This window comes from Phalacrocorax aristotelis, chromosome 17, assembly GCF_949628215.1.
Source record: "Phalacrocorax aristotelis chromosome 17, bGulAri2.1, whole genome shotgun sequence".
NCBI classification, from domain to species: domain Eukaryota; kingdom Metazoa; phylum Chordata; class Aves; order Suliformes; family Phalacrocoracidae; genus Phalacrocorax; species Phalacrocorax aristotelis.
In genome coordinates, this window is record NC_134292.1 from 7999894 (window position 1) to 8020467 (window position 20574).

At 52.6% G+C, this 20574-nt stretch overlaps 1 protein-coding gene across 1 annotated transcript in view; it reads left to right on the forward strand.

Moving 5' to 3' along the window:
* NTNG2 (netrin G2) overlaps positions 1-20574 on the forward strand; it is a 47936-nt gene that overhangs the window by 14162 nt on the left and 13200 nt on the right. Inside the window, exons 2-4 of the mRNA XM_075112377.1 lie at positions 5084-5727; positions 17717-17889; positions 19667-19693. Coding sequence (XP_074968478.1) covers positions 5084-5727; positions 17717-17889; positions 19667-19693 — 844 coding nt within the window. The remainder of the gene's footprint in view (positions 1-5083; positions 5728-17716; positions 17890-19666; positions 19694-20574) is intronic.

Below are 20574 nucleotides of genomic sequence, written 5' to 3' on the forward strand. Positions count from 1 at the left end.
GGAAACCAGATTCAAAAATAATACCTGGAATTGTTTCAACAGTGCTATAACTGATCTTACCAGGACCAATGGAGCAGCCAAAGTACGGCCATCTGTTTCCGCTCCCCCCTGCCCTCCTGGCTGACTTCAAACCACCCCACCAGCAGAGAACGCATTGAGCATCCCATGGAGGAAGGACAATTCAATAAACCTAAACCAAAAAGGAACACTTCATTTTAGCAGAGGAAGCCATAGTGACGTGACTCACTCAGTGGCTTTTGAGGCTCTCCCCTGCCTTTCAGCACTGTCACTTAGAGGTTATTTTTGCATTTGCCCTCTTACAACCACACAGCTCTTGAGCTGTGTGCTGTTCCAGAGAATCAGGGTGGTTAAAGACATCTTTGGGATTGCTGCCTGCTGAGCTGAGCATGTTTACACGTTGGGATGTACAGGAGCATCAGGGATTGTGCACCTCCATTCCCTGATCTCTGGGACGAGCATATTGGAGACAGGCAGAGTTTTGGCCCCGCTTCTTCCTGCTCTTGACTTGCCAGGTCCCCTGCCAGGGACGTGCCCTGTCCCTCCAGACAGGACACTGGGAGGGGGATCACGCTTGTCAGACTCAGTTGCTTCCCTCACTGCTATTGGGAAGCCTGTCCCACCTCCCAGCCTGGCCACCCTCTGGAGGTCTGGGTACTGTTTTCGTACTGTGGTTTGGTCACAGAGCCCTTTCCCTTGGTTAATTTGGCCACTGCTTAAGGAAGCCTCCAAAGAAAACCTTGATAGAAGCATCATCCCTAGCTGCAAAGGTGAAGCTGGCTAGCGTGGCCACGCTGGGGACAGCCCTAGCAGCAAATAGTGGAGATTCATCTTACACCAGCTCAAGGGCTTCGGCAGCCCTGATGGCTGCCACACGCAAGGGAAGGAAGCTGCACAGCAAGGAAGCTCTTGCCAGGATGGCTCCATGCACACAGACTCCTGCTCATACAGAGTTGGTCTGAGCAGCAAGGTGGGTTTATCAGAGAGCTTTGTGCTGCCGCCTCGAGCCAAATCCCCATCTGAGCCCACCAAAACACTGCACTGCTGCACCCTCCTTCAGACACGAGGTGAAAAATGGACCTCCGGGATGGTCTTTTCAGGCCAGTCCTATTAAGCCATCTGTATGACCACATTGGCAGTAGGACCAAACTGCAACACAATATGTTGCCTCAGCACAGGAAATGTACTCAGAGCCCCCAGTGCTTCAGCTGATGGGGATTTTTCTTCCTTCTCCATCAGCCACCGCTGTAAAGCTGCGCTAAGAGGCACCTACATCCCTCAGCAGGAAGCTGTGTCTCATTAGCAGAGGTAAACAATTCCTCTGAACATGACTAGTCAGGAGAGCATATTAAATATGTCAATATCTTAGGTTTTTTTAATCCCTGCTCCGGAACAGCATGTCACAGCAGGAGAGGACCCCCCCCCAGAGCAGCTCAGAGCCCCCCTGCACCCCAGCCGGCATCTCCCCCTCATTGGGAGGGGAGTAGAGAGCTCCTGGGCAGGTCCCCTCACCCCTCAACCTGACCCACCCGAGCAAGCCTAAGTACTCCATTGATTTCCCTTGCTCAGTTGGTACAGCTGCAAACAAGTGAAAAATAATAAAACTATAGCCACTTGCTTTCAAAACATCCATTGAAGCACCCATTTAGTATCATCCCTGCTCCGGGGTTCTGCACCGAGCTCAGCAGCTCCAGCTGCAGCCCTTCCTCCCAGCACACATGGAGATGGGAGAAGTCACACATTACAGCCTTAACTTTTGAGTGGCAAGGGGAGCAACTCCCAGCATGGCACTCGTGGCTTTACCCTTGGGCAGGTGCATGTCTGAGAGCAAGACGATGTTGAAAACAGCATGAGTTTTGCCCCATTTTATCAACTGGCTTCTGCTGCTTTCCCTGGCAGTGTCGTGCACACACACACACATACACAGAGCACGTGCTCTATTTACAGGAGTCCCCTTTCTCCCCACGGCTGCCGCTGCATCCCCTGCAAAGGAGCCTGGTGCTCACGTACAGATCAACTACTCACTACTTTGTTTTATCCCCACTGCTGGTAGAGCAGCCTTCTGCCTTATTTGCACCGTGCTACTCACATGCTGCTCAGAAGACAGAATTATTTATGTCCTCTTGAGCTTTTCTAGGCTCCTCGGTGCTGCGGCCTCCACTCACTGTGCAGAATGTTGCTCGCATTCAGTGCGTGTCTCTGAGCTACAGGGAGGCACCAAAGGCCCATTTTGCAGATGCAGAGTGGAAAATCTCTAAGTAGTTCCCAGGACTTTTGGTTGCCCAGGTGGAGGTAGCAAAGCCCAGATTTTCCAAGGCACCTCATGTCACACATTTTTTTTTTCCACATCCAAAGCACAGCCACACTTTGCACACAAGAGCACCCTTTTGTGCAAGCCAGATCCCCCCCTCTGCTTTGCCCTGGGTATATGCAGGGCACCCTAAAAGCCAGTCACAAGCACTTAGACTCCAATGCTTTCCCAGGTCAAAGCAAGCCCATGGCGCAGGACACGTGCCAAGGACACGGGAGCAGCCTCTTCCCACACTTCCCCACGCTTGCAGCGGGGCTGTCCCAGCCCTGGGACACAACACGACTGCACAGACCCCAGCCCTGCACCTTGTTTGTTTGAGCCCCCAGGTATCAGCATCAGGTCCCTGAGAGCCGGGGACCAGCAGCCCCCTGCACCCCAGCACAGCTCTGGTGCTGCAGGAGGTCCCCGGGGCTGGGCAGGAGCACGCTGCTCCCCACACACAGCACCTTCCCACAGGCTCACGACCACACAAAAAGCATTCACAAACCAAACCACAAAACCCAGCTTGGTCTTACCTTGCAAGTCTTCTGCACTCAGAAGGGCCAGACTTCACACCCAGCAGGCTCCTCACCTCCAGCCATCAGCTCTGAGTAGCTCCAGCTGCTTTATCATCTCCTCCTCCTCTGCCAGGTGGATCTGCCTCCCTGACGAGGGTCCCAGCAGAGCCCGCTGTCCTACCAATCCCTCCCAGATCCTGTGGATTTTGGGTCCAAGAGGGAAGTAAAGTGACAGCAAAGAGATGCTTCATATGCAAAAAAGATTTGCAGTGTGTTGCAGAGTTTTTTTGCAGATGGTACCCACTATAACACAGCCCCACGTCATCCCCACGGCAGGTCTGACCCACATGCTCCCGGAGGCAGGGGCTGCAGGGCAAGTAATGAAGTGCTTTAACACACATATGGATGAGTAATAAACCCATTGGCATGGTTAACTGTGATGCCCGCCTCCAAAACATTTGGTGCGTGACCTTGACAATATGTCCTTAGAGCAGTTCAGCACATGTGGATGCGTGCAGGTGTCCCTGCAAACCACGCAAGCTAAGCCATGCATTGTCACTTGTGGGTCAAATGGGATGGCTGGGCCTTTTCTGCCATTGCCCAGGTCTGCAGGCAACAACTGATGTAGCAGCATTGATATCTGGATGGGAGGAGCCATCCTTCCCACCGTGGTCCCTGCGGGCGGGCGAGGACCACTGCACCTCCTGCCTGCAGCTGGGCAGGGCAGCATGGTCTGGGAAGCGCCCGTCCCAGCGGGCAGAGGGACTGCCAGGCTCAGTCATGGAACTTAGTTTCTGCAAAGACAGACATTATCTCATGTTCCCTTCTATTTGCCATAGGCTAAGGGCACCCAGACAAGCAGCAGGTGACTGGGGATGGTGTTTAGGCAGCGGGAGTCCTAGGTCCCTTCTGGGCAGTGGCGGGTGGGCACAGAGCTGCCTCCCCATTCCCTTCCTGATCGCCTGTCAGCTCAGCCTCTGGTTGGTTTGGGTAGGTTGAACTGAGGGGTGACCATCAATGGTCATCACATCGGGCTGAGCGAGTGCACCCCGAGCATACCTGCTCTGCATGTCCCCAAGGCCAGGGTGCTGTCCTGGGGGCAGCGGAGACACCAGGAACACAAATCTCTGCTCTCCCCACTACCGCCCAGTCCTCTCCCAGTTCAGAGCTGGGGAAATCGGGTTTCCCTCTTCCAGCCATGCTCAGAGGCACTGGGGAGATGGTGTGTCCCTGGCCCATTTGGCATCAGGAGCCATCAGAGGCATGGATGTGCTTTGGGGATTTTAGCCATTTGGTTCTTGCAAGGGAGCTTTCCATAAGCTTGTAACTCAGCCAACATTAAGCGAAGTTTCTCAGAGACCGTCTCAGGGGAAGAGCTTTCTATGAAAACTGCCCCCATGCCAAATTGAAAGGTCCTTTCCCAAAAAGCCTTGCAAAGGAAACAGCTCAGCTGTTCTTATAGCAAAGGCAAAGCCATGTATTTCTGTCTTAAATTCCTGTTTAGAAACAGCATCGTCCAGAGCCAGACCCCCAGCATACTCCAGTTCAGCCAGCAGTTAACATTTGACACAAGCAGCTAAAACCAGGGCCCAGTAACAGTGCGATGTGGTTTAACCCCACCTGGCAACCAAGCACCACATAGCCGCTCACTCACCCATCCCCGGTGGCATGGGGCAGAGAATCAGAAGGGCAAAAGTAAAAAATTTCATGGGTTGAGATAAGAACAGTTTAATAATTTGAATAAAATATTTTTTTTTAAATGTAGTGAAAAGGAAAGTAACAAAAAAAAAAAAAAAAAAAGAGGAGGAAAAGCCAGGACAAACAAGTGATGCAGCCACTCACCACTCGCTGACCAATGCCCAGCTGGCCCCGAGCAGCGATCGCTGCCCCCGGCCAACTCCCCGCAGTTTATATGCTGAGCATGGTGTCATATGGTATGGAATATCCCTTCGGCCAGTTTGGGTCAGCTGTCCTGGCTGTGATCCCTTCCAGCTTCTTGTGCACCTGGCAGAGCACGGGAAGCTGAGAAGTCCTTCATTTAGTACAAGCACTACTTAGCAACAACTAAAACATCGGTGTGTTACAGCATTATTCTCATACTAAATCCAAAGCACAGCGCCATACCAGCTACTAGGAAGAAAATTAACTCTATCCCAGCCAAAACCAGGACGCGGTGCGAGCTTGGCCGCGTGCCCGCGATGCCCATGCGATGCCCCGGGGTTGCTTTCTTCTCTTGTGACCATTGTTGTTGTTCCAGGAGAACCCGTACCTGTGCAGCGACGAGTGCGACGCCTCCAACCCGGACCTGGCCCACCCACCGAAACTCATGTTCGACAGCGAGGACGAAGGGCTGGCCACGTACTGGCAGAGCGTGACGTGGCGCCGGTACCCGGAGCCGCTGCTGGCCAACATCACGCTGTCCTGGAACAAGAGCATCGAGCTGACGGATGACATTGTGATAACCTTTGAGTACGGCCGACCCACCATCATGATGCTGGAGAAATCGCTGGACAATGGGAGGACTTGGCACCCCTACCAGTATTACGCAGATGACTGCATGGAGGCCTTCAGCATGCCAGCACGGAGGGTCCGGGACCTCTCCACCACCAGTGCCAACAGGGTCCTCTGCACAGAGGAGTATTCCCGCTGGGCGGGCTCCAAAAAAGAGAAGACCGTCCGATTCGAGGTGAGGGACCGCTTTGCCATCTTTGCTGGCCCCGACCTCAGGAACATGGACAATTTGTACACCCGGCTGGAGAGCGCCAAAGGGCTCAAGGACTTCTTCACCGTGACCGACCTGAGGATGAGATTGCTGAGGCCGGCCCTGGGGGGCACCTATGTGCAGAGGGAGAACTTGTACAAGTACTTCTATGCCGTCTCCAACATTGAAGTCACTGGCAGGTAACGACTGTTGTTTTCCTTTGAGTGTCTCTTCTCGGAGGGGTGAGAAGAGGGTTACTGCTAGAAAACTAAGCCATCAGCGTTTCTGTTGACCGATAAGACGATCGGTGTTTCTCCCTCTAATAACCTCTCTCCCAAGGCAGGGCAGCATCGGTAATAAAACAGATGTGTCATTGCAGGGAACAGCTGGGGCACCTCCAAGGCTGCCGCGGGAGTGTCTGAGAGAAGGGCTGTGTCCTTGTGGAGCTGGTGTGGGAGGAGCTGGGGCACGGCTTGGATGGACGGTTGGGGTCTGAGGTCCCTCTGACATACCCTGTCCCGAGCTGTGCAAGTGTGGGCATCGTCTGCCCAAAAATCCCAGGGGTGACACTAGTGGCTCGGGGAGGTGGGTGAGGAAAGAGGCTCCCCTCACTGGGCTCCAGCCCACTGCCAGTACGAGCAGGATGGGTCGTCCCAAGTCAGTCCTGCACCCCTGGAGCAGCCCCAGCGCTGGCAGATGAAGTTTGGGGTGAGGGTAACCCCCCGACAGATTTGGGGCAGGGGAAGGCAGGAAGGGGTTTGTTGCTCCTGGTTTTTGTTTTCCATTTCTCTGTACCATGCCATGTGTTATATTATGACATCAACCGAAAAAGCAAAGTAAGGTGGAAAAATGCCGAGATGGCTAATTTCCCATCCAGCTTGTGGCTTCAGCTTGTGCGAGACTTACAGGCGAGAGGGGAAGAATCTCCCCATCAGCCACCCCATGCTAACAAGAATCACCACAGCGACAGAGGAGCCGTTTGTATTGGGTCCAAACTGTCTGCTTCTGAGACTTGCAAACAAAAATATTTTGCAGGTGCCACCGAGCTGGCTTTGAATGTGCTCCAAGGGGAAGGAAGCTGCAGTGAGGGATGGGCGAGCCCTTTGCTCCCACGGGGAGGCAGGAGGCAGCGGTGAGGGCAGCAGCAGGCAGAGGGGCTTTGCCTCGGTCACGGTGTGGTCGTCTGTGTGGGAAGAGCAGCCGTGGCTCATCGGTGTGCCCGCCACCGCGATTGCTCGGGGAGGAGCCCTGGGGAGCTCAGGCACACGGGCAGAGGTGTGGGACAGCACAGCCGTGCGCAACTGCAAGCGCCCGAGTTTCAGTGAAAAGCGCTTCTGTGTAGATAAGTGCAGAGAGACGTTTTACACCTGCCCATAAGAAGTATTTCCAGGTGTACTAAATATCCACTGTCCTCAGAACAGCTCAAGATGGGGCAAAATAGCAAAGCAAAGAGGGTGAAAGAATATCAGGCAAAGGCAAGAGAAAAGGCCGGCTCGTCACCTTCCCCTCCACCCTGAACAGAGCCAGTCCTGCCCCCTGCTCTCTGCTGCAGCCCCGCTCCCCCCGGGCGGCCGAGCTGCCCCCAGGGATGCTTGGTGTTATGGCAGCGGTGGCAAAGCCACAGGGATGAATTCCCAGCCAAAGCCCATGCTGACCGCAATGGCCGGCAGGAAGGGTTGGAAGTGGTGTACCAATTTATCTGGGCTGGTTAGACTCTGTAACAGTGACACAGAGTTTTCAGCTCAGAAAGAGGTAAATTAGGATTAAATATTTGATGCCCTCGTGCAATGACCTTTGGCTTCCAAACATGGAGTTGACTGTGCAGGTAACCAAGGACTTGTTACTGCACCTACAGTACCTTTGGGGTACTTGATGCTTTAAGATACGTGTTAAAATACTCTCGGTACCCTTCCTCCCTGGAGGCCATTGCCTTTTCCTCTTGCCTTGTGCAGGATACGTCACTTCAGTACTTTTAACTGCTGGCTATGCTGGTGGGGTTCTCCACAAACCAGCACCTTGCTAGTTGTTAGCTGTCTTCCTCCCCCCCACCAGTCCCCCACCATGTTTTAAACTCACTGTCCATATCTAATAGCATTTAAATGCAGAAGAGATGGCTTCAAGAGATAAAATCCCTAAAACTTTGTGCAAAGAGGCAACTAGGGCAGGAGAGGAAAGCCCCTTTGAACACCCCGGGGAGAGGCGGGGCAGAACCTTTATGAGACATCTGAGAGTTCACAGCCACCTGCACCCTGAGGACAGCGCTGGCAAGGGAGGGTCGGGATGCGAACGGCCAGTGGAAGCTGCAATGCTGGGTTTTTGCTGGGGTCAGAACGATACAGGTTGGGGCTCGCTGGCTAACTCCTGGTGGCCTCCCCCGGAGCTGGCGCGCTGCCCGCCTGGACGGCTGCCCACGGCTGCTGCAGAGCAGCGGCTCCTGCTCGCCTCCCCTTCCCTCTGGGCTCCGCTCACCGCGGGCTGCCTGACAGTGACTACTCCGATGCAGCAGGGAGAAAAGGGCTTTTCCTTGGCCGGGGACAAAGAAAACTCTGAAATCTGCTTTTTCTGGCCCAAACTCCAAGTCCTGAGCTACGGCAAGACCCAGCTTTGCTTTGCTCCAGCTCTCCCCAGCTGTCCCCGCTTGCTGGGCTGGTCCCCAGGAGAAGGGGACGCTCATCCTGGATGGGGAAGAAGTTGATGCCTGTCCTGGGCTGACACTTCCAGCTTCGATGAGCACAGGGCAGGGCAGGATGGCTGGCTGAGGAGCTGTGGATAAGTGGTGTATAAGGTGGAGAAGCTTCATGTGAATTAACTCTGCTCCTGTGATTATTCTGGTCCCAGCAAGCAGGTTTTTTCTCTGGAAAGCAATCTAATTCCAGCTGTAAGCAAAGCCAGTTACAGTGCAGGGACTAAAACCAAATTAAATCTTGTGTATGGCTCAACAAGGGGTGGGTTATTGAGAGGAAGAGAGGAGAAATCAATGTGAGCCTGACAGGAGCACTGTGTGGGGAAGGGGGGAGGCAGGGCAGGCAGGGCTGTAGATGGACACTTGCTGCCTCTTCCAGGACATGGGCACAGCTACATTTGAGGAACAGGAGGAAAGTGCCTAGATAAAACTTGGGGTGGTGGGGGGGGGTTGGTTAGGGAGTCACTACAGTGTCATGGAAATGAGAGGAAAGATGATTATTAACAAATGGAGGCTCAAAGGTAAAAAGCAGCCAGAAAATCCCACCAGGAGAGCAGAGGAGCTGGTGACTTAGAGATGTGAGCAGCCCCAGGTGGACAGAGGAGCGGTGCCCAGCCAAAGTGCATGCCATCAGAAGAGCAGTGCGTGGCATTAGAGGAGGCATGTGGCATCGCCTATGCCCCTGCATGGCACCAGGGTTTTGGCCAGCAGCTGGCAGTGCCCACAGGGCAATGAGACACATGGCAGCTCATTTCCAGTTGATGTTCACAGTGAAGGGAAGAGCAAAATGCTTTGCCCTTAGAGCAGACCATGAGCTGGGGTGGTTTCTCATGCCGCAGCCTTAGCTGGTGGGTTCAGAGAGGTTTCTCTGATGCCCCTGGGCCCCCATCCAGGCACGCCCCATCCTTTATCCCCCTGCTTCCCACCAAGGAATAGCCCTCACTATGATCTCCCAGAGCTTTTGGGAAAAGCAGAAAGAGATGGAGCAAAGGACATGGGGAGAAGGGGGAGGAGTTTTCTGCCTTTTGTCTTCCTGGGCCAGATGGATAGGGGTGGTCAAGAGTTTGCCAGGATCTCCAGAGGGTCTGGTGATACCTGAGGGTCACTGCTCCCTTCCTGGGTGTCGGTGCAATGGCTGGGTGCTTCAGGGACTCCTCTGCCCACTCCATCTGCATCTCCTCCTCCCACAACCTCAGCCAGGTCCATTTCTCCGTTCATGGCTGACAGTTTATTTTTACTCTCTTTCTTCTTCTTTGTATCTTTTTCTTCTCTTTTTCTTTTTTTCTTCTTCCGTCCTGTCCCTATTGATCTGCAGAGTAACTGGAGATGTAGAGGAGTCAAGACAGGAATAGACACAAGCAAGCCCTTGGCCTGTGTGCTTGTGTGTGTGCCAGGCAGGGTGGGGAAGGGAAGCGGAAAGACTTTTCCCCACAGACCTCTGTTCACAGCTTAGTTTTCTCCTCGGTGCAGCAATGAGCTCAGTCATCTTCTCAGGAATGGGTGAACGAGCTTTTCCTGGCTGCCAGGACTGATGGCCGGCGCAATGAAAGCTGCCGGTTCTCTTTCTATTACACACCATGTCTCTTTGGAGTAATTTTTTTTCCCCTTCATAACATCAGTCACCGCAGTGCTCGGCGGGGCACGCTCCATCACGGAGACATTAATAGGCCATAATTGAAGTTAATGTGCCATGGCCAGGACATGTGGATCCAGTTAGAAGAAATCAGATTGAGCAGAAGTGAATCAATTTTAGGCTGATTATTAAGATTTCTCTCCTTCGTCCTCCCCTGCCCCAGTGCATGCTCTGTATGTCTGCCTGTCTGTCCATCCTGCCGGTGACGAGCAGTCCCAGAGGACAGGAGGAGGGGGCGTTACTCACCACCAAGCAGCTGGGCTTTGCTCAGGCCAAAGAGGCACCAACAAGAAGATGAGGTTTCCAGTTTAGTAACAGCATTTCCTTTTCTCTCTTCACCAGTTGCTTTTCTGACGGTTTCCTTGGCTTCTCTTTTGCTCACACAAAAGAACTGAAAAGAAAGGCCCTCTGTGTTCCCCTGCTTTGGTCCCTGCCTTCCCCTTGTGCGGTTCTCGGTGCGATGCGCGGGTGCTCTCCAGGAGGCTTTGCTCTCCACGTGACTTGGAGTGGTGAGTTTGCGCTAGTGGAGCAGAATGAATTCACCCAGCCAACAGACAGGATCAGGCACTCCAGACCTGGAGGTTCAAGGCCATCCCCCGGAGCCCCTCCTCCAACAAATCAGGCTAGTTAATTGTCAGTAGCACCCACAGGCAGGAGATGCTCTTTTCTGCCTTCTTGGTGACTCTCGGGATGCGGTGGTGCTTGATGCTGTATTGCTCTTAAAGATGAAGCAGTTCCTGCTCAGCCTGGAGGCTGCCTCCTGCTTCTGTCCTCCAGGCCAGCGCAACGATGGCAGCTCAGTGCGCTTCCCCTGCGGCTGTATCTCAGCTCGAACCGGGATTGCCAGTGCAAAGTGCGTCCCAGCTGCTCTGGGCTGCTTTGCCCTGCTTGGACATTCTTCCTCCTGGCTCTGTTGATGAAGCTGTTGGAGACCCTCCAGCCAATCTTGGCTTCTGCAACAAAGTGGTCTCTGAAAGGGAGGAAAGGTAGGTTTGGTCTGTGGAACAGTCTGTGGTTGAGGATCTTGGATGTTGTGGAATGACCGATGCCCCCATTGAGCACCTTTCCCTGAGGAGCAGGGTGGGACCTGCCGGCTGCACTACCACTGCTTTGCAAAGGGGGACAAGCAGGGTAAATGATCGGTGTGCGCATGGGCTTCCCCAGCTGAGCTTGCCCAGCCCCAGTGCCAGAGCATCACCCCCAGAATAGCCACAGGATCACTGAAACATCCCCCGAGAACTAGCCCAACGTCCCTGCAGCCCGCAGCCAGCCTCTGCCCATGCTGAGCAGCTTTGGGAAGACCACGGCAACCAGGACGAGCACCACCTGTGGCAGGGCCTTTTCCTTCCCCCACAGCTCCTGGAAGCCAGACTTCAGGTCCCAGGAGGTAACAGCATCCTCGTGTCAAGGACAGCCAAGTCTGCGCCGACAGTGCACCACGTTCCTTGGCCTGTCCTTGCCTCCGTGCTGGGCAGCCCCCGAGAACTGGATGGCTGAATTTCCCTGGCATTCCTCCAGGCTGGAATTATCTTGAGTTCAAGCAAAATCTTGCTCTTGGTCATATAGTTAAATTAAGTTAATGCACAGCAACTCTTTGCTCCTCTTTCCTTGAGTCTCACAAAGGTTTTTACTCCCACTGCAGCAAGATGGAGGGGGGACTTGCTGAGCAGGAGGGAGGGAGTTAGCGAGAAACTCGGAGAGCTCCTCCTTCCCCCAGACACTCATGACACTTTATCAATAGCCGGAGACAGATGCCCAAGGTCCTACTACCTGCTCCTGGCTTCGGTTTGTGAAGGTTTTTATTACCCCTCCGATTTTGTTGCAGAGTTTCGTCCAGCCCTGAGCGGATAATAGAATTTCATCAATAGACTGAGAAGGTGATGTATGTTAAAGCACTTAATATAAAGAGACTTCTACAGGAGCCCAAATTCAATTTGACCAATGAACTCAATTGCAGGCATTATTGCATTCCAGGAGAAAGACCAAGAGCATTTATACACATTACTCTGCAAACATTTATGTTCACATGTGATGTCCTCTTCACCCTTCCTCCCTTCTGTCGCCCAACCCCCTAATGGGCAGGTTTGGGTTCGTGTTTGCTTTTTAAGACAGCTTTGAATGTAAATAATGTTCCACCAGTCAGCAGTATCTTGACAGCTGGCGAGTGTCAACTTATTTAAAATAAATAGCCTCTCGAATGGGAACAGCCAGCTAGCGTGCTTTGCACTTTGGCATCTTTTAAATTGTCTCCTCTTTGTAACCCAAACCTCAAATCATTTCGAAGGGCAGCAAGGAAGGTTCCTCCCTGCCGGGAGGACTCATCTGTCCCTACCACACAACCAAAAGTGAAAAACCCGCAAGGGGAAAAAAAAAAAACCACTCACAACATGTCCCTCTGACCTAACCCAGGGTTTTTTTTTTCAGTTTTTTGGCTCTGCAAAAAGCAGCGACACCCAGAAGTCTCTCTCCTTGGTTTAGGTGGGAAGAAACAAAGCATTAAAATGGCTTTTCCTCCCATTTCAGCCCCTGGACCGGAGGTTTAGTTAAACTCCCAGCCCTGCTCCTGGGATGAATGAGTTGCTGTTGCATTCTTCAGCCCTTTCAGCCCTGCTCCAGTCACTGGCAATAACGAAGCTCTGCTGGAGCAATCTCCCAGCAAGGCGAATCCTAATATAACTGCTCTCCACAAAGGGACAGTGCTTCTTCCATGGTTCAGCCATTAGAAGCTATTTTTACCTGGTTTTGCACGCACAGATGGGCCAGAAACAATCCAAGCTCAGCACCTGTTAAGCTTTGCCCAAAAGATTTGTTCCCTGCTTTTGCTGAGCTGCCAAAACAGTTGCAAAGGAGCAGGTAAAAAGTGGGTAAGCCATGGCCAGGCAGCTGCTGGAGTGTGCTGCGAGCAACGGCTGGGGATGACAATAGAGAGATGGAGAAGAGTTATTCACGTTTCCCCAAGAGCTGAGATCAGTTGAAACATCATTTTCCTTGGGGACGGAGAGGAAAGAGCTCCCTTCAAACACATCATCCCATGAGACTCATTAAAGGCTCATCAATTACAGCGAGAGCAAACAATTCAGGGGAAAGCTATCATAAGGCTTCCTTTGGATGGCAGTCATTAGCAGCTCTCTGCTGTGCGCTGCCTCTCCCCAGTGCCAGCTCGGGTGAGCAGAAAGGGAGCAGGGGGGAACCACTCCCAAGCCAGTGGTGGCTGGGAAAGCAGGAGCCGAGTGGCCCAGGAGCCAGCAGGAGGGGACCACCTCTCCACAGCATCCTTGGGGCCATGCAGCCATGCAGTAGCATTTTCATAGCGAGCAAGGAGTGGCAATGAGATCACAGCCTGGACTGGAAGGAGACTTGGAAGCGAGGTGGTGGCCCACTGCAGTGAACTGCTGTTGCCCCATGTCCTCTCCCAAGCTCTTTTTTAAGGAGCTCAGTGCCAGGCAAGATTGGGCCATGGTGGGAGCTGGGTGAGAGGTGTATGCGGATGGAGCAGCTCTCTGCATCTCCAACCAGCAAGCAGTTCCTCCAGCCCTACCCAGCACAGCAGCGTCACAGCGTCAGGCCCAAACAGGGGGGGGTGCCAGCACCCCAAGGTCTCTCTAGCTCAGCCCCACAGGGAGAGAGAGGGATGAAGAGATGCTCTTTGCCTTTCTCTGCCCTACTCCCCTGCTCTGCAAGCAGGGTTACGGACAGAAAAGAGGTTGTAAAATACATAAGGATCCTTGGAAGGAAAGCAAAGGGCTGGGGTGGCTTTTTAAAATTATTTCAAAAGTCATTGTTAATGAAAGCTCAGGGACAGGGGCTGCTTTCCCACTCCCAGCGTGGCTCCTGCAGGTTTGTGGCACTCACCCCCGACTGCACCCCCTTTCGAAGCCTGCGCACAGGCATCTCCTTCCCTTGCACGTGGGCTTGGCACCAGACACCTCTCCAACCGCTCACTGCTGTGACCTCCAGGATGCTGACTTGGAGAAATGCAGGGACGGCAAACTGTTCTTTATGGCTGTAAAAAAAAAAAAAAAAAGAAAGAAAAAAAGGACACTTCCCAGTAAACTTTCCTTGGCGCTCCAAGATCCATGATGTTCCCTGGTGGAGGCATTGGCAGCATCAGAACACACTGCACCACTCTGAGGGAAGGCAGCAGCTGGACGACCTGCGCTAAAATAAACTCATAAATACCCCGTCGTGCAAACTGTACCGCGTTGGGCCAGTCGTTGCTCCAGCAACTTTTGCTGAGGAACATGGTGAGCCAGCTTCTGTTTAACGCAAACCACAGTTGCAAGCACCTACTAACAGCCAGGGCAGGACCTGGGTGTTGCCAGGATGGAGGCCGGGCAGCTCCTGCTGGGTGCGTGCTGGGGCTGCGCTCCTCCAGGCTGTGCCCCACCACGGCTGCCTCCTACGTGGGCTCTGAATGCTCTGAGAAACGGTGCCGTCGCCGCTAGCCTTGACCCATGAGCTAGGGAGGAGAAACACTCCCAGCTCTTCAGATCACCAGATCCAAAGAGACCATATTGCAACCAGCCCTTTGCTGGAGCAGCCCCGGGGCTGGAGCAGGGCCATTGCTGCCTTCTGCAGGACCCAGCGCAGGTGTCTGCCCCACTGCTGCTATTTAAGCCTCATTGCTAAGTAGCTCCTAACCTTTCCCTTCATCATCTCTTTCCTGCAATGGCTGGCCGCCCAAAGAAATGAGCAGAGGCAAGCAGGACTAGCAGCACCCACCCAGGGGAGTGGGCTAATGTCATTTACACCAGTCTCCACCAGCTGGATCTTGGCTGGGGAAAGCTGTTGTGCACAGACTGTTGGCGAGCGCCCGTCCTTGGGCTGCTGGCCCAGAGAAGGAGGCAGAGAAGCCTGAGGAAGGGGTTAAAGCCAAGCCGCTGAGCACGAGCAGCAGGGAGGCCTGGAAGCAGAAACCTTCGCACAAAATGGGGTTGGCAATCGGGGCTGGCTAAAGGTGCTTGGCTGTTTGCTATTAAATAATGCAGCCTGATTGATTGGGCTGAAAAGTGCTGTGTTGCGGGGTCAGCTTGCTGGGGTTATAGTTCTCTGCTTAGATTGATGATCCTCAAAGGTCAAATTCAGAAAGCAATTCTCTGGTAAAATTGATCCTTTAGATAACAAAACTTTTGTACAGGGCTGAACAGTGAGAAATATAAGTGACTTGGGCACAGGCAAGCAGGGTGACTGGCTGCCTTTGCTTTCTCTTTATTTAATTGTCTTTGTTTACACCAATTAGGAGGTGAGGGTCTTCTCTGGGAGGAGCAGTGCTCCATCACCCATACAGGCAGTGTCTGGGGGCCGTACATGAGCACCCACCCTGGCCCCATCCCACTGGCAGGGGAGCATCTGGGTGCCTTTGCCGGGGCAGGAGGCAGCTGGGGGCTGTCCTGGGAGTTGGTGCTCAGCTTCCAGCCCGCCTCAGCAGCAAGTGAGCAGGGTGTGCCTGCGTGTGTGTGTGTGTACAAGCAGGCACATCTGACTGCCCCCTGCACGCATCCATGCCTCACTCTCCCAGCAGCTAGAAGGCTGGGTCCTGCTGCTTGGCAGAGGTTTTAGTAGCTGGAGCCAAATGAACACTGAGTGGGTTTCACCCTCCTGTATGGCAGCAGCCTGGAGCCAGCAGGAGCACCCCGAAGAGGCTGCTTGGACCCCAGCGGGGGCTGCCAGGAGTAAGGACGTGCTACAGGCAGAACAGCATGATCGACCCTGCCCCAGGCCACCGCGGGGGACCAGGTGGTGATCGCCCAGGGCTGATGTCCCCACTGCGAGACTATCAGGGTCAAGTGCTACCCTCCACCTCATCCCAGACTTCAGAGAAAGCAAGGGGGATGCCAGGCCCTGCCTCCTTTGCACCCCCTCCCCTGCGGCTCTCAAACTCCTCCTCAGCTGGATTTTAAGGCTGTGCCCTGGAGCTGGCTCCCATCCCCTCGCTCCCACCAGAGGTAGGAGAGCTGCAGCTTCCAGAAGCTGTTGCTCTGATTCAGGCTGGGCCCAGCGTGGCAGCAGTGAGGCTTTGACCTGCTTTAACCTGATATCTTGCCTGCTTTCCTCTCGTCTGCTCATTCTGAAGTGAGAGAAGGAGGCCGTGCTGTGTGGACGCTGAATAATTCAGAGCGAGGCTCCGCAGCACCCCGGGGCTAGGCGTCACCTCTGCCAAAGGGCTGGGACAGCTCAGCTGAGCTCCTTCACTAGAGGCAGAGGGGACACAGAGCAGCTGAAATACAGCAGCCCTTGTGTAGGTACTGGCCAAAGCTGCTTCCTTCCCCTGGATGTTTGGATTCACGGCTTGCCCCCAGAGCACTGATGCTCAGAGGCTGTTAGTGCTTTCAGCCGTGACGTGGCATCTCCGGCTTTTGCTAACACACAGATTCAAGTGGAGCATGCTGAGTGTCTCAGCCTCTGCTCCATGGACCACATTTTCTTCCTTCATCCCTTTTAGAGACTGCAGTATTCCCTCCTCTGCTTGGTCAGAGGCAGGGCAGGGTTGTAAGGTAGGAAGAGAGACTGTTCATCCAGCTTATGCTTAGCCTCTGAGCGGGGTTTGCTAGAATTAAGGACAGGGAGGGGAGGGGGAGAAAAAAAAAACATACATGAGGTCAGCTTATCCAGCCGTGCGTGAGGAGGAGCACAGCAAAGGTGGCCTCACTGGATCAGGCAGGTGGCTGGGGAGCATCTCTGGGGACACCAAGGGAGAGGGGGAGAGGCACCCGGTGCCGACAGCCAGAAGAGACCCACTTGTAGCTCCCAGCCTAATCCAGGTTGTTTATCCCAGTGTGGACAGAGCATGAGAAGAAGCAGGCCATGTTGCATCTGTCTTCTCTGCAAGCAGTTTGTTCCCCTCAGCTCTGCATTTCTTGTGCAATTAGCCCTATAAAAGAAAGCACTGCCCCATCAGACTTTACCATTCACATAAGGCACAGCATTACTGTTTTCTAATGGTTCTGTTTCTGAGGGCGTAAATTATTGCACAAAGCAGTAAAAAACCCACAAGCTGTGCTAGGGATCCACTCTCTAGAATGAAATGAGAGGTTTTGGTCCCCGAAGTCTCTGTCTGATGGCCTGCGCTCAGGACTAGGCATCACTAGAGCCACGTGTGAGTTATGGGCTCAGCCTCTGTGCTCTGCGCAAGTCACCTCCCGAGTCTGAGCAACAGGAATTATTGTGCGCGGAGATAATTATTCCCTGCATACTGCACTACAGCTCATTAAAAGTTTGTTAATGTTTGCAAATTGCTGAATAGTGTTTTTCGTTGTTGCCTTCTCTGATGAGGTGGGGACTAAAAGGCAGATTCTGATGGTGACTTGTTCTCTGTGTTATTTTGGTCACGGCAGGCTGGGACTGCGCTGCACATAGGGAAAAGGGTTTGTGTTGTGTAACTTCACACCACAGGAGAAAGCGCTCTTGACTGTAGCGCACTGCACAGGGGTCAAGGGGCTGAGTCCCACCAGTGTTAGCTACGCTTCTCCATCTAAAGCTTGAGACTGTCCTCTCTGCCTCCAAGTAAATGCCTACATCTGAGCTAATAATTTCGAAAAAAATTGTGACTCCTTACTGGAGTCTCAGCTGGAGATGTTGACTTACCATGAAACGATCTGTGCTACTGCAGTCAGATGATGGGAGTAAAGTATCTCTCCTCTTGGAATAGAAATTGCAGATGCACCTTGGGTGAGGATGTGGACATCATAACCCCAGCACCAGATACCTGGGGAAAACAGCTAAGTTCAGTGAAAAAATCCTGCAGAAGAAACAGGAAAGGGGTAACGGGCCCAGCGTCACCTCTACATTTTCATGCACAGGGACAGCAATATGCCAGGGGCAAGGAGGAGTTGCAGTAATACCTGACAGCACTTCTCCTGTCTTCCTCTTCCAGGTGTAAATGCAATCTCCACGCTAACCTGTGCACCTTCAAAGAGGGCAGCCTTCAGTGCGAGTGCGAGCACAACACCACAGGGCAGGACTGTGGCAAGTGCAAGAAGAACTTTCGCTCCAGGTCTTGGCGAGCAGGATCCTACCTGCCTCTCCCCAACGGGTCCCCGAACGCATGTAAGTAACCTGCAGCGAGCCAGCCCTGGAGGCACTCCCACCTTGGGCTGCACAACGCCCGCAGATGGGAGCAGATTCTCATCTTGTCCTTCTCTGTCTCGAATCAGTGCAGGATGCTCAGCTTTCAAAAGGGAAGTGGATATTTACCAATGTCTTGGTACACAGAGAAATGAGAGAGGATCTGGGTGGATGCAGAGGTGATTTGTTGGCTACTGGTAGATGAGCGATGAGTCCAAATGATGGTCGAGGATAGGAAGGATGACCTTGGGCTAAGACACAGGTCCATGGCTTTGTGACAATGCAAATTACTGTCCTTTGAAGAAGACACTATTTGGCCGAAGTAGAGCCATGGGCTGAGCACCGGCACTGCTCAGCTGCGGGAGTGCAGGTTGCTTCCTGGATTGCTTTCTGGATCCCGTTCTGTATACGTCGGTATTTCAGGCAAGCGCCGCGAGCTGCGGTCCTTCTGCGCAGCTCCAGTCTCATCCAATTGCCTGCTGGAGCAAGGCACTGACAGAAGCAAAGGAGCGCAGACAAGGTGAAGGATGCATACCCACCATTGTTCAAGCAGGGGAATTAGGGCAGGAAACATCACAGATGGGCCAGTTTCTCCTGGGTTTCTGTCCAGTCCACACTGGCAGACTTGTTTAAATGTCACAGAGCCACAGTAGCCACTCCAGCCTTTCAAGCAGCAGCTTTGAGCATTACCAAAGAGAATCTTTTCCCTCCCTCCCCCCAAATTTTTTGAAAGATTTATGTGCTTTAAGATGATCAAAGCTGAAATTCAGGCTCCGAAGGCCGTGATGGGAATGTTTTGTGTGTGCCAGGGCTGGTAGACAAGCAGGTTCTTTGAAAGGGAACGAGCTTGTCAGCTCCCACCAAGCGGCTGCATTGCTTCAAAGGAGCCTGGGAGAGTTTCTCATGTTGACAGGCACAGACATGCTGTTCTCTCTATTTCCCTCCCCTCCATTGCTTGTGTCTCTTCCTATTTCTCTTTCTCCTCTGCTCTTTCTTCTCCCATTCATCTCTCTTCCCATCTGTCACTCAGTCTTCTCCTCCCTCCCCAACTCTCTCTGTTGCTTCTTCTTCTCCCATCAACATCATCCTCTTCCTCTGCAAGAAGCATTTCTCTGAAGTCCTCTCCTCTTGGTGGTCCTGCCTCTTCTATCACTGGTCCTGTGCTTTAAGTTCATACGTAGCAGAGACTTGCCATGATTTATTCACTTGTTACAGTAGAGGGGACCATGGCCTTCAGTCTCCCGTGTGCCAAAAGCCAGAAGCTGGTCCTTGGATGGCCTTCGACTGGCGGGTTTGAAGCCGGTGGCTTTGCAGTGTCCTGCGGAGCAAGTGCTGCGGTGGGAAGGGTGTTGAACTCTTCTCACTCACAGAGAGCTGCCCCAGGCACAGCAACCTGGTTCAGACCCTACAGCTCATGCTTAGAGCAGTGAACCTCAGAAGATGTGCTTGTCCTTTGCTGGGCTTTAACGGTAGGTCAAGGAAATGGTTAACAGAAAAACCCATCAGCAAGGACCACGCTGGCTTTTCTTCCTCAGATGAAAGGCTTGAGATGCCAAGACCCCATACAGCACTGTCTGGTTGCCTCTGTGGTTTGACAAAAGCAGCTTTTAAGATGTTGCAGCAAACTGATGAGCCTACGAGCAAGACCCCTGCTAATTAATTGCTGTTCGGTCCCACGTCCTGTATCTGTTTGATCTTCTGCGGCTATCAGAGCCGATGGTGTCCTGCTTCCAGTGACCAGGCTTCTTGTTTTTTCCAGGTGCAGCTGCAGGCTCAGCCTTTGGCAGTAAGTAAAAACATAACTGAAATGCTGGCATTTAACACCTCAGTGCATGGTCCTTGTGGATGTCACTAGGAAAAAAAAAATTGATATTTTCTGTCCATTATCATTTTCCAGGCAATAAGTCTTCCCTAATTATGCCTCATTTTCTGTCCTGTCAGAGTCTTATATTTTCTTCCTTTGACTTCAGTAGCCTCATTTTGCCTCTTCCTCTGGCATGGTTTCCCCCCATGAGGTTCGTTAGTATGGCAGCCGGAAAGGAAATAAAATAAGACTCTTCAAAACCACCAGTGCTCGCTGTGAACTTTTACCCCCCAGTATTGCAGACTTCTGCTGTGAGAAGGAGCTGGGTTTGAATTATTTGGCATAGCATCCAGTCTGGGTCACCTTGGGCTATCGATAAAAAAATAGAGAGAGAGTGTGTGTGTACATCCGTATGTACACGTGTACGTATATGAACATATGCCTATGAAGTGTCGGCAGCAGAGACGGTAGAGCTCAGCGGGGATTTCTATTGAAAGATTGATGGTATCATAGGACTCCTTATTTAACAAAGCTGGAGGTAGTTTGATATCAAAGAGCCTTGAGTTTTGAGTAAGCAGAAGCCTGGGTCTGAATTTTGTGGCTCAGAATTACCCTCCAGAAGAAACAAATCAGAGAGCTGAGTGAATAATGAATTCTTTGGTTTGCAGGCAAGTGCAAAGAATTGGAGGAGAAATAGTTTCAGAGAAATGCAAATGCAGTTAAGAAAAATGCACCTAATTGAAAAGTGGCATATGGTTTTTTTTCTGGGTAAATTAACCATATTTAGACTTTAAGCAGTTAAATTTAAAGGGTTAAAATTGTCAAGTAAATTTAAAGTCTCCCTTAAGTAATTTAGGATTTTA